Consider the following 15,827-nt stretch of genomic DNA (forward strand, 5'->3'; position numbering starts at 1 on the left):
CAGTAACTTTTTATTTGATTGTCATTTCATTTTAATTTCACACTTGGACTTCTCTGTTGTGATAAATTACCAGGGTGTTCTGGTTTAATCCGTATAAAAAACAAAACGTTTGAGTTTGAGTGCTGGACTATTCCCTGGCTGGGCACAGTGACCTCATGGAGTCTACCGACAGCTGCCTCTGACAGATTCAGGCAGTTTCCTCCTGCTCCCATAAACTAAGCTAACAGATATGAGATTGGTGTCGCTCTTCTCGACTAACTCTCCGCAAGAAAGCTGCTTCCCAGGAAATCGTGGCACGAGTGGGATGGTCGCAACCATCAAATGTCAAAGGTCTAAAACTAAAGCATTTAAAATTTTTAATTAAGACTGCAGTTTAGTTTTATGGGTACTTCTTTTTGGAGGAGTCAGGGTTGCAGGTAGAGATGTGAGAGGCCAGGGAACATGTGGTGCTGAGGGCATGAATGGAAGGTGTTGATGCCAATTAATCCAGATTAATCCTGGAGAGCGATGACTGGTTACCAGCTAGAATGACGATAGACATGCTGAGATGTTATTCTCTGAACACTTTATTCTGCTAAAGTGAGACAGGCAGCCATGGAGAGCTTTGCAGACAAAGTATGAATATATGTATAAAATATAAGTATTTATATACAGTATAGTTTTTGTACTGAGTAACATTCCCCAGTTAGTCTGGTATGATATCTTTTTCAGAGTCGTTGGCCTATTGTAAATTTACCTTGTTTTTAACCTCACATAGGTCTTACAACTTCCCTCCCCCATATCCATTAATAAAATCAGCTGAGCTGCAAGATAATATAGACAAATTCACAAAGCCTAAAATAAATGTTACGTTTGTGATTAGTGTCTCGAAGTCTCAAATATGCACTCTAAATCCATATCAATAGATGTATCATAAAAATAAATCTTTCTTAAATATTGTTTTACTTTGTTATTATACTTTTGTCATATAATAATATATATTTAATATTTCAAATCTAACTTTTCCCTTTTAATCATACACCGTTTAATAAAATAGTCTTAAAAAAATTGAATTTGCATTTCATAGGCTAATTTAAATCAGTTGTGCTGATAATAAAATGTCTCTTTTTAAACGCCTTTTTATAGTGCATCACTCGTCGGTTCTCTCCGCTGCCACCATAGCCTGCATATAAAAAGGCTGTAACTATGTGGCACTGGCCAATCACAGCGCTTGAATGCTACGCAGGGCGGGTCTTGCCAAGAAGAGCAGTGGGATCCACAATAACGCCGCTAACTTCCGGGCACAGAGGCACCATGATCCGCCATTGCTGTAAAAAGAAAAAAAGGTCTAGTGAACGGAGGTGACACGACTCTCACGGCTCTTTCGGAAATGAAGCGACTTACTTCAAAATAAGAGCGCAGACTTACAACTGTGGTAACACAAATGTCACATTTGTTATAACGAGGTCGTGTAGTTTTTTTTGTTCTGCTTTGTCATGCTAAAATGAAATTATATAAAAAGTAGAAAAATATAACATAACATACAACGTATTTTTCTTAAAGGCAAGTCCAGCTACCAACTTTACATTACTTGTCAATTTAAAATGTGTCTCTGTGTCAAAGCTCTGCGTACAAGGATGTTTCCCGTGTTGTAATGATTATCATTTCATTATCATATTCGTTTTTTTTCTATACGAGGGACTTTTCAAACAACCGCAGCAATGTGTCAGTGCTCATTCCTTATCATTTAGTGATACCATTTGTCTTTTTTTGTTGGTCGGTTTTGTTAGTTTACAGCTATCCATTGGGTTGTCTAAAACGCAATGAAGTGTACCTAATGTAATCTTTCTTCATTGTGGTACTTTTCTTTACTCAATACGGTTGGAGCTGTAGTCGACTCGATAATAATTTTAATTTGAAAGATGCAACCGGAACCCCCTTTTTCTAGCTAAACATCACCGAGGAGTTCGCCTGCGCCGCTTCCTCCTGACTCTGCTGCTTTTCGCTGAGCAACATCGGCCGAGCTAAAAGCGTATACCGTATATCTACATGCCAGGTGATGCACTGAGGGTGGTTTGCGATAAAGACCACCCGCTATGCAGTGCTGGTGCTCGGTGCACAGCTTGTAGGTATCTGTTTGGTAGGATAGATTGAGCCCAGATATATCAGGAAGCTGAAGAAAAAGAGAACTGAGAGAGCAGATAGACAGGAGGCCACGGTTCCCCCTCACACACACACACACATCACCACGGCCTTGATGGTGATGTATGCAAGGAAACCAACAAGAGTCAGCGATGGGTAAATCAAGCACAAACCATAACGTTGTCAAAGTTATTCGTGGGGTTTACCTTTTTTTGTGTGTGGATTAGTGACTCATGTTTTCCTGTAACGTTAACCGTTAACATTAGCTGTCAGTGCTACGAGCTAACAGCTTTTCCTGCAATTAGCTCTGGGTTCCGGATATTTAGCTTATCGACTAACTAAATGTGAACGTAACCTTAGCTAACTAACGTGGTAATGGTTACCGTCAGTGTATAGGCCACAGTATGTACGATGTGATTTAAACACGATTTATTATTTTCTACTAGTGACATAATGAGCAAACAGCTGTTGCTAAGGTGGCAAATCAAGCTAACCTAGCTAACGGCAGCTATTTATCAGTAGCTAAATGACGTTATGCTCCATACAGTGTGTAGCTGGGGTTAACAAAATCAACCTAGCCGTTAAATTGCCGTTTGTTCTATGTGTTTACAGGTGCAACGACAGAAGGGATTCACAATCCTATCAGGTACGGCACATTTAATTGTTAACAGTCACCTGTCATTATTTCCCACTAAAGTAGCCAATCAAGGTGTAGTATTTCCCATTAGAGTGACATATTGGAAAATTCATGAAGTTATGTTGTAGATGCAGCAACCCTAAAAACTGTCAAGAAATGCAGAGAACCGTTGCTCTATACTCATAGTGTAATGTTAATTACAGACACAGTTCACACACATATTCACTCAAACAAAACAAGGAAAAGATGACTAAAACTACCCATCCCAACAAGTCTTTTTGCCATTTTTTTTTCTTCGATTTAGACCCATAAATCTCAGCCAAAGAGCCAGTCCAGCAGCCTTCACCGCTATGACAAGGTGCGCGATGGCTCATCGGACCCCACACCCCCTTTCAAGATGCTGCGACGCTCAGACGAAAGTCCTGTCAGCAGACATGGAGACGGCGCGGGGCATGGAAAGGCCAAAACCTCTCACGCAGTTAGAGGGAAAAATGGTAAGCCCGGATCCGGTCATCTTATACATGCTTTCAAGTCGTTATCCTAAAGGGTTGTGATAAGGAATAGTTAGCATAATCAATTTTGTACACAAACATTTTTTTGTTGATCTCTGACATACTGTGTGGACATCTTTTGTCAAATATCCACTCTAACCCATATTCATTTTCAGCACACGTGAGTGCAGAGGTTGACAAAAAAAACAAGTATTTACACTAAAACTTTGATGGAGAACAAAGTGAAGCTTTAGATTATTGTCATCTCGCTGCCATCAGATCACATTATAGCTATTACTGCCATGTGAACAATGCAAACCTAGAACAATCTCAAGCAGAGTGTTTATTATTTGGCAATTGCAGCTGTTACTACGATTCAGCCCTCTGCAGAACTTTGTGTATCTTCTGTGACCTGATAAGTGTCTTTGTTTCAGGGACCAGCGGCTCTCCTCAGGAGAACTCTCACAACAACAGCTCCCACCATGGCTCCGACTCGCATGCGACTCAGAGCAAGCCTGCAGACAGGGTAAGACGTTGTCCAGTGTTATCTGATGATATACCCTCAGCATTTCCTGTAGAAATCGCTGTCACGCTACCTCGGAACACAGCATTGGGTCATTATGTAGCGGCGTCTCTCTCTTTTTGTCTCGACAACAACGCATGATTAAAACGTCACATTCATGTAACGGGCTCCCTTTATAGAGTAAAAGGTCTTATTTGATTTAAGACTTCCTCATTAAAATATTGAATTATTCACACTCAGAATCTGGTTGAACTGAGCAATGAAGCAAGATACTCGGATGTTCATCATTGTCTCGTTGGACATTGGCTCATCAGCCTAATGGATACAGGCCATCTAACTGATGGTGTTGATGTATACTGCGATACTGTGACAAATTTGTAGCCAAAAGGCAGGTTTTTCCTCATTTGTTCACCTTGGTGCTTCCATCATGAAATCCACACAGGGAAAGATCAAAGAGACCCAGATTAAGTTATTAAACATTAGCTTTTGCTACGTAGGCCGACTGATACTTATGCCTTCTTGCTCTTCTCTGCTCTACTTTAAGGTTAACAGGCCCGGAACGCTTTGATTAGCCGGTAGCTGCTGCTGCAAAAATGACTTTTGTTGTAGTTTATTGACTCAGAACCCCCCTCACCACCTCTATGCTATACTCCGGGTAGCCGATCACCCATAAACATGTATGAGCTGTAACAGACGTGAGCAGTAAGCGACAGCAGTGTTTACAACGCAGGATGAATAAAAAGACGATTCAAAACTATACATTATGTTCCGTTTCTGTCGGGAGGTAATGTACAACTGTAAACTGCAATTAAAAACCTGTTTTTGTGGCAGTAGTTGATGTAAATTCGTATCCCTTTTTGTTTGTTGTAATGCCAAAACCCTACTATAATCAACAATTACTACTAATGTCCATATGTATCCTAATTAAGGACACATAGCTTTATTTTCTTCCCCGATAGCATGACATCATGTTGTTGTGGCTCAAGCCTCTTCTGCTGAAGTCTCTTTTGAAATCGGTGCAATCGTAAATAGGAAAAACGAGATGAGGCAAAGTACATTGTCTTCCTGGAATTGTTGTAATGACTAGAATTGTCGGCATATACGTGATCATGAATATTAAACATACCAGGACCGATCCATACTGAACAGCTGTTGTCCATTACTGAGGGTGGAAAGTCAGGGATGCTGACCTAAGACAGGAGCACGTATGCTTACTTATTAAGGGAACATAGACTTATGTATGCTTCATTCATACTTTTGCATTGTCTCATGTTGTAATACTTTTTTAAAGTATCCCTAGTAGAGCATAGCCCATTTATCTGCAAGTCATTACAATTTTTAAATGTGTTGCCATGTTTTCCATGAAGTATGAACATCTAAGGCTTGTAAAACAATTTACTCCATCGCAGAGAATGTCAAGTCTGCTTTCAGCTTGGTAATTATTCTTTTTTTTTTAGTCGTACTCTTCAACTTATCCTAATATCTCTTATGCCAGTCTCACACTTAAGAACTTTGAGAGTTGTGGCCAGCTCCTGTGATCTCGATTGTTTGGTATGAGGTAGTTCGAGCCGTCTTAAGTCGGTCTTTGTCTCGTCTTGAGATCAAATCAAACACGTTTACCAAAAGTTTTTAGTCTTGGCTCATGCAGATAGTGAATGTCAATGACAGGAACATCCAATAGGTGCGCTCACTCCAGACCTTTACCAGACTGTGGTGTGCATATTATATTAACTCCCGTTCCTGAGACGAGTGGCATCCTCCTGCCTGCCTGGCACATACTAAAGAGGAGAGATAGAGTTGTCTTTAGTCTTTTGAAAGTCTTCTAGTGTATATAAACTATTGGTCTTGATAACGTCCCATGTCTTGTCTCTCTCAGCACCAGGACCCAGCAGATGACTGGACAGAACACATCAGCTCCTCTGGGAAGAAGTACTACTACAACTGTAGAACTGAGGTGTCCCAGTGGGAGAAGCCCAAGGACCTGTTGGAGAGGCAAGCCCTCTTAAAATCACATTACCACATACGTACACTGAGAGACAATTCAATATTTAACCGGAAACGGTATTCAAGTTGCTCATTCTCATGCAGAGTCAGACATTACATCACACAGCGCACCGGTCTCCACAGAATATCATTAGCTTAGGATTCAGAGTCTAACTGCAACCTGCACATTGTCACTGTTGTTTCTGCTTAATCTGCTTCAGGGAACAACGACAGAAAGACCCAGTCAAGATGGCGGCAAATAGTTTCCCCAGGGACATGGACTACAGACAAGAGGCCTTGCAGGACAAAGCCTCAACAAGTAAGTATGGCAGAATGTCTGGAGAAATATTTAATATACAGACAGATTGTTGTTGTTTTTTTACTGTAATTTACTACAAATATAGTGTTAAGTAATGCTTTGCCCTCCTGCTCTGCTCGTCTCCACAGAGACCACATCAGGGGACCAGTCCACAGCGTCCAACTCCGGCCATTCCTCCTCTTCCTCTTCTTCTCAGAGCCTGAACTCTGCTCCCGGTGCTTTAGGCTCCACCCCCTCCGCCATGTCCTCCTCCTCTTCCTCCTCTTCGGGGCAGGTGCCTCAGTCTGTCCAGTCCCCGTCACCAGCGCTGCTGCAGGACCCGGCCCTCCTGCATCAGCTCCTCCCGGCGCTGCAGGCCGCTCTGCAGATGAACAACGGCAGCATGGACATGGCTAAACTCAACGAGGGTGAGCGCTCAACAGATCAGAGACACGCCAGGTGTCACTTTTAACCCAGCTGTCTTCCGTGGAGTCTTGATTTGTAGTGCGTCATGCAGCGAACAAGTGCCGGGCTCAAGTCTGTAGCTTCATGGCTTATTGTATTCGGGCCAGTGCAGTAATGTGTGTGCACACAGCTGCGTGTACGGGAAAAAAGTCAATATCTTTCCAACCCTTATCTGTGTGTGTGTGTGTGTGTGTGTTTTGATCCTGTTATTAATGGGTGACTGTGTTCTGCTGTTACTAACCAGGGCGTGCACTTGTCATTCATGATGAAGTTCTTGTATTCTGTGGGAGGCTGACTTACATGTGTGCTCATTGTTTGATAGCGGTTTGCTGGTAAAATGACACAAACATGAACCAATTCCTGTGCCGGTGAAAAGATGAATCTTACCATTGATTTTTGTTCTTGTTTGTGCACTCACCTGTTGTGTGCCCTTGCTCACTCACCTGTGTGTGTATATTCCCTTCAGTCTTGGCAGCTGCTGTCACCCAAGCATCCTTGCGGTCTGTGCTTCATAAGCTCCTCACTGCTGGACCTGCTTTCAACATCACCGCTCTGCTCTCAGCTGCTCAGCACTCCAATCAAGGTACGGCCGCCTCGCTGTTTCTCACCATCTGCTACACAAACACATTATTATTTTATTTGGTCTCCCTGTTCCTGCAAATCAGGTTTTTAAATGCAGTGTAAGACACAATGTGTTGCTGACCTTCAGTCAATGAAGTTCTTCATTTTATGCCTTGAGTGTCTACGGCAAAACAAAAGATGTCCTCTTCTAAATTGCTTGTTGTCGTCAGATTTGTGACGGCCTTGTTGCTAAACTGATTATTCGTATGTGTGCTATTCTTCACTCCGAATAAGGAAAATGACTTCAGGCTTTGTTTTGTTTTAATTTCTTGATATTCGTCATGTGTAAGATGATCGAAACAAAAGGAAAGCGGAGTAATAAACCTCTTCTCCCCCCTTCAGCCCAGCACTCCAGTCAGTCCCCCGTCTCCCTGACGTCTGATGCGTCATCACCGCGGCCGTACGTCTCACCGCGGAACGGCACGCCACAGAGCAGCCAGAAGTCTCTTCTGGGCGTGCACCCCAGCAGCATCACATCTTCACAAACGAGGGTGAGTCGCAGAACCAAAAGTAGCCGAAAAGTCCAATAATTTGAAGAATGGAGGAGTTCTTCTCCACTTCGTTATGACTGTAACGTTTTTTCGTCCCGGTTCCCCCTCCTTCTGTCTTCATTCCTATTTATTTGTCTCTCGCCGTCTGTTCTTCCGTCTTCAGGGCAGCATGTCTTCAGGTAAACAAGGATCAGTGCCCCTCTCTCAGACCGCAGAGAAGCGCCCAGAGGACCCCAGAACTCTCCAGCAGAGAAGGTAGAAGACATTGTTTTGTTTGTGATGACAAATTGCTTGGAGGTAAAGCAAACGAGAAGGCTTTTCGTGTACAAAAAACACGTTACAAACTTCAGTAGCAGCATGCGTCAGGTTTCAAACGGACCATTTGTTTTGGTAGAAGTTGTTCCAAAGACGTCTGTGTATTATCTAGAGTAACAAGTGCAGTGCCTGTTAGCGGGGTGCCTGTCCAGAGCGCCTACTTTTAATATGTAATTATTTAATCTGTAGTTCTCTGGACCAGGAGTATGTTATGTTCTATCATAGGGCCTCACTTTGACTTTGTTAAATACATTGGTGAGGTTTGTTATTCACCCAAATTGAATCAAAATATGATGAGCTGTGTTTGAAATATTCTGTGATAGTAAAAAGGGAGAAAGAAGTTGTCTCATGTTGTCTCCCTCCATCAGCCAGGAGATTCTGTGCACGGGATCAAACGCATCTGGTGCCGCGTTGGCTCATGTCCCCTCCGGCAGCAGCAGCCAAACCCAGGCCGACAACCCCTGCACCTTCACCCCCTCCCTGGCGTCTCATTTCGATGAGAGCCTCATCAAACATATCCAAGGATGGCCTTCAGAGAACACTGAGAAACAGGTATTGTCCACCACAGAGATTCACACACACACACACACACACACATGTTACGTAGCAGTGTTTAAGTGTTACAAGTTGGTTACCTCTGTATTTTCTAGCAGTAGCATCATTGCGGAGCTACTGAAGCACAACCGCTTCACGGGGCTGCCGGCCCAAATAGAGACTTTAAGTCATCGCAGGGTCCACTTCCTTGTTGTTTCCGAAGCTTTCAGGCTCATCACGTGGCCTTTTTCTCAGAGGTTGCAATAAACCATAATCGCTAAATCATCTTCCTTTTGAAGAGGAAGCTCAGAGGAAGTTGTGGTTGAAAGCTTTGCAAAGACCAAGTAAGCGGTCCTTGTGATGGGGATTTTTCTCAAGAATAAACCTTCAGCTCGATGAATTCAGTATCAGTGAGCCAATGTTGATCTTTGTTTTCAAAACATTGATGTTTGTGTGATTTAAAAAAATTAAATCTATAGTCCTGACTTGACGATAAGCGCTCATCCCTCTCCGTCAGGCGGCTCGGTTGCGGGAGGACATCCACAACATGGGCAGCTTGTACATGTCTGAGATCTGCACAGAGATGAAAAACCTCCGCTCCCTGGTCAGAGTTTGTGAAATCCAAGCCACACTGAGGGAACAGAGGTGAGGCAACCGTTACATCTTCACCCACGCTCGCATCACACGTTTATATTGTTGTGCCACAATAACGGAACATATTCAATTCTGCATCGCCAGTTATGAATTGTGCGCTCTCCCTCTCTTCTTCTCTTGCTTCGCCACATTGTTGTAACGAGTCAAAAAAAATGTGTCCGAGTTTGTGTTATTGTCGTAGAAATGTAGTTTATGGTGCTGTTAGATTGCTGCTAGACCACCCTGTTCATACAAGAGCATGCAGGAGAGTGAAAAGGTAGTTTTTGAAATGCAAAACACCAGAAAGTATGGATTGAAGCAGAATAGATTTCATCTATCTTGGTTCAATTAATCTTGACTTTTGGACTGAGACATTTACAGAGACGTGTGTGTTTGAGAGAGAGAGAGAGAGAGAGGGAGGGGAAGAGAAGGTAAAAGCTTTCTGTGTTTATAAATAATAATAATTTGAATGTCAACGTTATGAATGAAGCGTCAAACTATTCGGTACAGCCCGAGTAATTACCCGTGGAGCCCTAACTCCAGCTGGAAAGATGTCCTCTGAATGCAATTGCACCTATTTGTCGATTCTTTGGTTTTTTTGACAAAATGAGAAATGAGAGCCGTGCAACAAACAAGTCGGGATTGAGGATAGAAACGTCACAAATCTCTGCTTTCCATCTTTAAAAACCTCACCATCCAACAGAATACGTAAGTCTGCCACCGACTCTATCCACAAAGAGCAGCGTGGACAAAAAAAACTCCTACCGATGTGAGAAATCAACCCTCAATGTCACTGTCCCCCGACCGTTATTCACACACTCATTCTCTCCTCAACTACAGAATCCTGTTTCTGAGGCAGCAGAGCAAAGAGCTGGACAAGCTGAAGAACCAGAACTCCTACATGGTGTGAGGACCTGGGACGGACGGATTGAAATACAGATTGAAGAAGAGGAGTAGACATGGACGGCAAGCTGCTACAGCCTGTTTATTCTCCCGACCAGAGCAACTGAGAAAGAGCTGTTGGAAGACGAATAAAGACGTGGCTGACAAGGTGAAGCGCCATTATCCTGAACATGTCTTTTTCTTCTCTTTTTTTTTTTTAAATGTCTTTTTTCAGTGTCCGCCACATGAATTGCTCTTGCTGAAAGGTGAAACTGCCGGTTCACCGATTCGGACACTTTAACAGGTGGACATAGAGGACCTGAGGCTCTTTTCAAACAGCACCTTCTCGGACTGTGAACCTTGGATTGTGTGTATTGTATTGGGTTAACTTGTTTTCTGGTGTGTTTTGATGTGTAGTGGTCAGGAAAAGATTACAATTCATTCTTGGGGGGGAGGGGGGGGGGAATGAACTAAAACAAACCGTGTCATGATAATTGGTGTGACACAGTTCTGGGGTTCCCCAATCTTCTGAAATGGACTTAGTCATTCATTGAAATGTGTGGATTCAATGGCAGTGATGTTAATAATGTTATTTTTAATTCACTATACTTGTCCGTGGTTTTTTGCCATCCCAGTGTGTCTACGAGCTGGTTGGTTTTTACATGTCACGAGATTAGCGGAGACCTTTTCTGAGAATACTTAAATGTGCTTCAGTCGTTTTGTCCCAGTTGATGGGAGTCTGCTGCGTTATGGATCCAGTGGTACAGATTCACTGGGGGGGGGGGGGGGGGGCGTTTTGGCTAGCTGTCAAAACACACTCCAGAGTTTTCAGAGCCATTTTGAAGAAGCTTACATTATTGGACCTAGGGTTGGCTGCTAGTACATACGAGGCTAGCATTCGTTTGCAGCCCCGCTGGCTGTGTTCGTATCCCTTCTGCTATTTGTCTCTTTTTTCTTTTTTTTCTTTTTTTTTGGTAATTATAATTTTGTTTCTCTCCCAAGTCAGATTGGGAAATATTTCATTCCTGTTGTGCAGCTTAGCGAGAGATTTTGTAAAAGAATGAAAAGGCGACTGAATCTACAGTCATGTAAAGCTAAATTATTGTTGCACATGATTGAACACTTAACCTGTAGTCATAATGGGAAAGATCGATGGAAAGAAGTTTTATTTTTACAAAAAGGAAACTCGTGTTTTTTTTTTTCTTTTTTCTTTTTTTTTTCTTTCTTCTGTTCAGCTGTCATGGCTGCAGCCCTTTTATCAACTGACTCGAGCCAGATATGGCTGCTTTTTTTAAAAGGGTTCATTCATGATGAGAGGGTATACTTTTTATATGAACAACTCATTGAATCGCAGTCACACACTTCCACGCCCATGAAACGACTTCCTTTTGTCTCTCGCCTGTTCTTTTCCTTGTCCCGATAGTTTCCACCAGATCTGATGTGCACACTCTTTGTGGGGGGGGGGGGGGGGGGTTGGAGGCTTTGTATTCCATAAAATATGAGAATAAAATATTATACCACACCTCTTGACTCACTGTTCAGCTGTTCTAGAAAGTGTGTGTGTGTGTGTGTGTGCGTGCGTGCTGAATGCCATGAGTACATTTCCCGATGAATAATGCATTTTGTAATTATGCAGCTAGGGGAGGGTTAGGCTGACATCTGTGGCAGGTGTATGTGCGTTGGGATCAGACTATACACTTTGTCGCTGTCTCCACGGTCGCACAGATGCACTGTTGGCACATTAATGTTGAGTATTTGTAATGTCTGAAGGAGTGCAGCTCCATCTATGGCCACAAGAAGGTGATGTCGAGCAATCTTACCGTGAGTCTGGTTCTGCTGTGTGCGTTGCTCTATCAGATTTAAAAACCTATCGCTGAGCATGTCGTCATGTAAAATGTAGCCTTAACTAAAGCAGAAGGCTGGATGAAATCAAAACGGAGTTGAGCCGTGTTTTGATTCTAGGCCAATAAGTACAAAGATGATGGACGATAATAAAACAGCTGCTGATAGATGAGACTAAAGCACAAGGTTAAAGAAATGTCAACATACTACACCCACAGTGGTGTATCCAGGATGACATTAAACTTGGCCTTTAGTTTAGAACACAACAGCTCCACAGTCTTTCAGAGCCATACTTACACAGCTGTGCTTAATATATTAAAATATACTTTAGTGATGACAATGATAGTGATCATAGCCTGACGGATACTGGATTTTTGAGGCCAATACCTACATGGATATGTATGTAGGTATAAACAACATGTGTACTGAGCAGGACATTTAGAGTTTGAGCTCGTGAGTGTCTTCTAGTAGACAAACTGTAACGTAATTTTAAAACCCCCTCTGTGTCATGATGTGATATACGACTCTGAGTGGAACCATTCGTTTTCAGGATTAGTCTGACCTGAGATAATAAAGACTTTATTTATCATGTTTATTTATCTTTATCTGACTGCTATACACGAGTATTATGAGCTGAAATACTACGTCAGTTTGACAAACCTCCCCAAACTATCGCGGAGACAATCAGTTGTTGTAAATAGTTTTTCTTGTGTGTGTTTGCAGAACATTTACAACAGTGACAGATTGTATTCATATAATCCCTTTGGTTTGAATTTCATCATTCTGTTATTACAAGTTTGAACTATTTTTCTAACGTCAGCAGGAATTAAAAACTCTGTCAAAGGCACTCTGGATGAGATATTGCCCTTTAGGCCCACGAGGCAGCTCAGAAACATTGCACTTCATATCATTCCTTAAACCCTGACAGGCTTGATCACTGACACCTTATATAAGAACCAATATATCTCCACACCGGGTGAGTGATAGATTCCATCGCCGCTGTCTTCGATCCCTCACTGTTCATTTCATCCAGCGCAGGTTAAAGGTCATCTTCATCTACTCTTACCTTTTTGTGTTCAGTTTTTTTTTCTCCTCTGAGGATTTTTGTAATGTTGATCCTCAATCAGCCGCTCATCAGTCACGGTGTGTGTGTGTGAGACGCTGGGCAGTCCCCATGTCCTTGGGGGACGTGGGGTAATGTGCTGATGACCAGCCATACTATATTTATCGCTGTCACAGGTTTATTTATGAGTCCCCACTAATCCAAGTGAGCCAGCTGTGGGCTTTGGCCATTAGCCTCGTTCCTCTACTCACCGCTCCTCCTCTCTTCAGTTAGGCCCTTTCCCTCTCCACCCCACCTCTGTCCGCCTTTCTTCTTATCTCACCCTCTTGGCTTTTCCTCCTCTTCTCACCCTTTTCTCCTTGAAAACTCTCTAAGAGCCATGGGTTCCTTCATGAGCCCAACATTTCTGTTGTTTTACCTGAGAGGTTTACGTGCTGTTCTCGCTGGTTTGAAGTAGACGGCGCTCTGTTGGAAACTGTGTGACATCACGGTCACTTATTTCTGTGCACCAATGTGGATTTAGCAGAATCATCTGACTCTGCAGTTCCCTAATTTTGCTTATTAGTCAGTGATATTTACTATTAAAGAGAAATACGCAAGATATCAACCCAGCTTTCAGGGGCTTTGAGATCACAATGATTCACAAGTTGCATTGAAAGTAGCAAGAAAGTAGTTTTACAATAGGCCATACGCTGTTAACAATGCCTTAAGTGTAACCCACTCAAACCTGGAAAAGACCGTTTTCAAGCACAGTGATCTCTGCAGCACCGTGGGAGATGTGTCATTTACCAGAGGAAACATTGTCTCATAAACTATTTAAACACAACTCATCCTCTCTGCGACAGTGAACCTCAAAATTTTAACGAACGCACTCACAGTTGGAATTGCCTTTCCACAAGTGCCTGTATGCATCTTTTCTTATTATACTAATCTACATTCTCCAGCCCGGGGACATCTGAAACCGGTCCATCTATACTGTGATTGCTCATCTCTTAAATGACTTGCACACAGAATGCATAAAAAACATAATTATTTTGGAGAGCTGATGATTGCACAGAATAATTATGTTGCGTAACCAGGCGGTCATCCTCGTAAGAATAGCTTGTGTAGAAATCACAGTGGCAAGATGTATTTGCAAAGACATCTCTGAATAATAAGTTAGATCTCAAAAGATCGACGAAGCAGAGTGAGCAATTTAGAGTAGCAATGTATTGCTTTACCTGTCAGTCAGATAAATATGACCACCTGACACAAACCTGCGTATTTATACATTAGTCCTGGCTGTGTGCAAGATAGGTGATACACATAATGCATATATATATGAATAAAAATCCACATAGGCACATATATAAATGGAGGAACGCAACAACTATTTTTGATATTGGTCTTGGCAGTCTCATTAGGACAGCGAGGAACTGTAACAATACAGACCTACCACAGGGGAGTGCTGTTAGTCAGGGTCAGGCCGACTGATGAAGTCTCAGAAAAGGAGCTCCTGGTGGGCTGCTTTGATCCTAGTGTGAGTCCAATGACGCAAATAAGTGCTTTAACCACATCATGTAAAAGCAATAAACATTGAAATATTTAGCCATTTATTAGATGCATCCTTAATATTTGGCCTGCGGGTAGACTAAGAATGATGGTTTCTATATAGGAGATAAAAGAAAGGGTCAAAGATTGTTGTATTGGAATATCGTTCTTTTGTTCTTTGGCCTTTGGTATGCACTTACAAAAAGATAGCGGTGGATGGAAAGAGGTTGAATTTTTATGAAACCAGACAAATCTGAACAGTGAAGCTGGAAAGTCGGTTGCTGTAGGTTGCTGTTGATCTGAATTACTGTTATTACCACCTCACTCTCATTGGAGGATTCCTGGTTGGGGCTTATGGCAGGCAGCCCAGCGAGACGTACAAATTAAGACCATTAGAGAAGTTACTGAAGCAGCCAAAAACTCCGACTGAAACGACAGGGATGCACGATTGGGTCCTAAGTAGGGCCTCCATTGTCTTAACTGCCTCTAGAGTTTAAGACTGTTTACTTATGCTGCACAGTTTTGTAACTATTTGGTTGGTTGTTGCAAGCTCCCTGGTCTTATGGATGAAACTGGTGCATTAATAGGGGTCATATTTGTGCAGTATATAGTGTACTGTAGGTGCAGGCTTCAACTGTTGGAAGTGTATGGGTTTGAGAATTGCAATTAACTTTGTAATTATTTATTGTGTTGACTGGACAGGCCTGCTTAACAAACCTGTTGATATTCCTCTTCTTCATTTAGTTACACAAATTACAGCGTTTGCATAACTATGAATATATTGCATAGTTATTCAAAGCATTTCAAGTTATCAGAAACAATTATCCTTTTGTTTTACATATTGTGCTGCATATCTTTCACTTGTCTTAGCAAGCTATTTCTCACTTACATTGACTATCGGTCAAGGTAATGCATGACTCTAAGCTAGGAAGGATGGAGTTGGGTACTTATAGATTTGCATGGTTTCCTCCAGCCACCATGAGCCAGCCTTCATATTGACATTTACATATTTTCTTATCCACCAATACTCTTAACATTAAAGAAGAAGAAGAAACTTTTCAGTGCAACATAGTGTGGATAATTGTAGGCCAGATATGTGGCATTTTCCTAACCTTTCCAAAGGGGGTTTTATAAGAAGGTCATTTGTGTTTTCTTTTTAATAATTCTTCAACAACTCCCCTTTTTGCTCCTTGTGAACTGGCTTTTGCACGGGCCGACTAGCCTGTATTCCTATATGAGAACTCTGTCCACTTCCTTTTTTTGCAATTTTACTGTAAAGCTAGAACCTCATCAACTAAGAATTTGGATTAAAGCAACAGATGTACTGTAAAAACCAATTGTCATTAACAATTGGCTCTTTCAAAAACCAAATAATCTCATTCTACCAGGCCAAGAGAG

At 42.1% G+C, this 15,827-nt stretch overlaps 1 protein-coding gene across 4 annotated transcripts; it reads left to right on the plus strand.

Annotated features, from left to right (window-relative positions):
• Positions 1–1,308: 1,308 nt before the first annotated feature.
• LOC142956278 (WW domain-containing adapter protein with coiled-coil-like) lies at positions 1,309–10,597 on the plus strand. Of its 4 annotated transcripts, none has more exons than XM_076097791.1 (13): positions 1,309–1,414; positions 2,734–2,767; positions 3,063–3,252; positions 3,684–3,775; positions 5,649–5,764; positions 5,977–6,074; positions 6,203–6,481; positions 6,985–7,101; positions 7,482–7,630; positions 7,794–7,885; positions 8,314–8,497; positions 8,997–9,124; positions 9,953–10,597. In XM_076097791.1, exons 3-13 carry the CDS (start codon positions 3,156–3,158, stop codon positions 10,020–10,022), a joined length of 1,422 nt encoding a protein of 473 aa, XP_075953906.1. In that variant the 5' UTR covers positions 1,309–1,414; positions 2,734–2,767; positions 3,063–3,155; the 3' UTR covers positions 10,023–10,597. The 4 variants fall into 4 exon arrangements, 3 of the variants coding, with proteins under 3 accessions (XP_075953906.1, XP_075953905.1, XP_075953907.1); XR_012956014.1 differs by lacking the exon at positions 1,309–1,414 and adding an exon at positions 1,937–2,277 and having other exon boundaries at positions 8,997–9,820; XM_076097790.1 differs by lacking the exon at positions 1,309–1,414 and adding an exon at positions 1,938–2,277.
• Positions 10,598–15,827: the final 5,230 nt, after the last annotated feature.

Source organism: Anarhichas minor, unplaced genomic scaffold (genome assembly GCF_050575085.1).
Source record: "Anarhichas minor isolate MPS153535 unplaced genomic scaffold, ASM5057508v1 ptg000024l, whole genome shotgun sequence".
Classification (NCBI taxonomy): domain Eukaryota; kingdom Metazoa; phylum Chordata; class Actinopteri; order Perciformes; family Anarhichadidae; genus Anarhichas; species Anarhichas minor.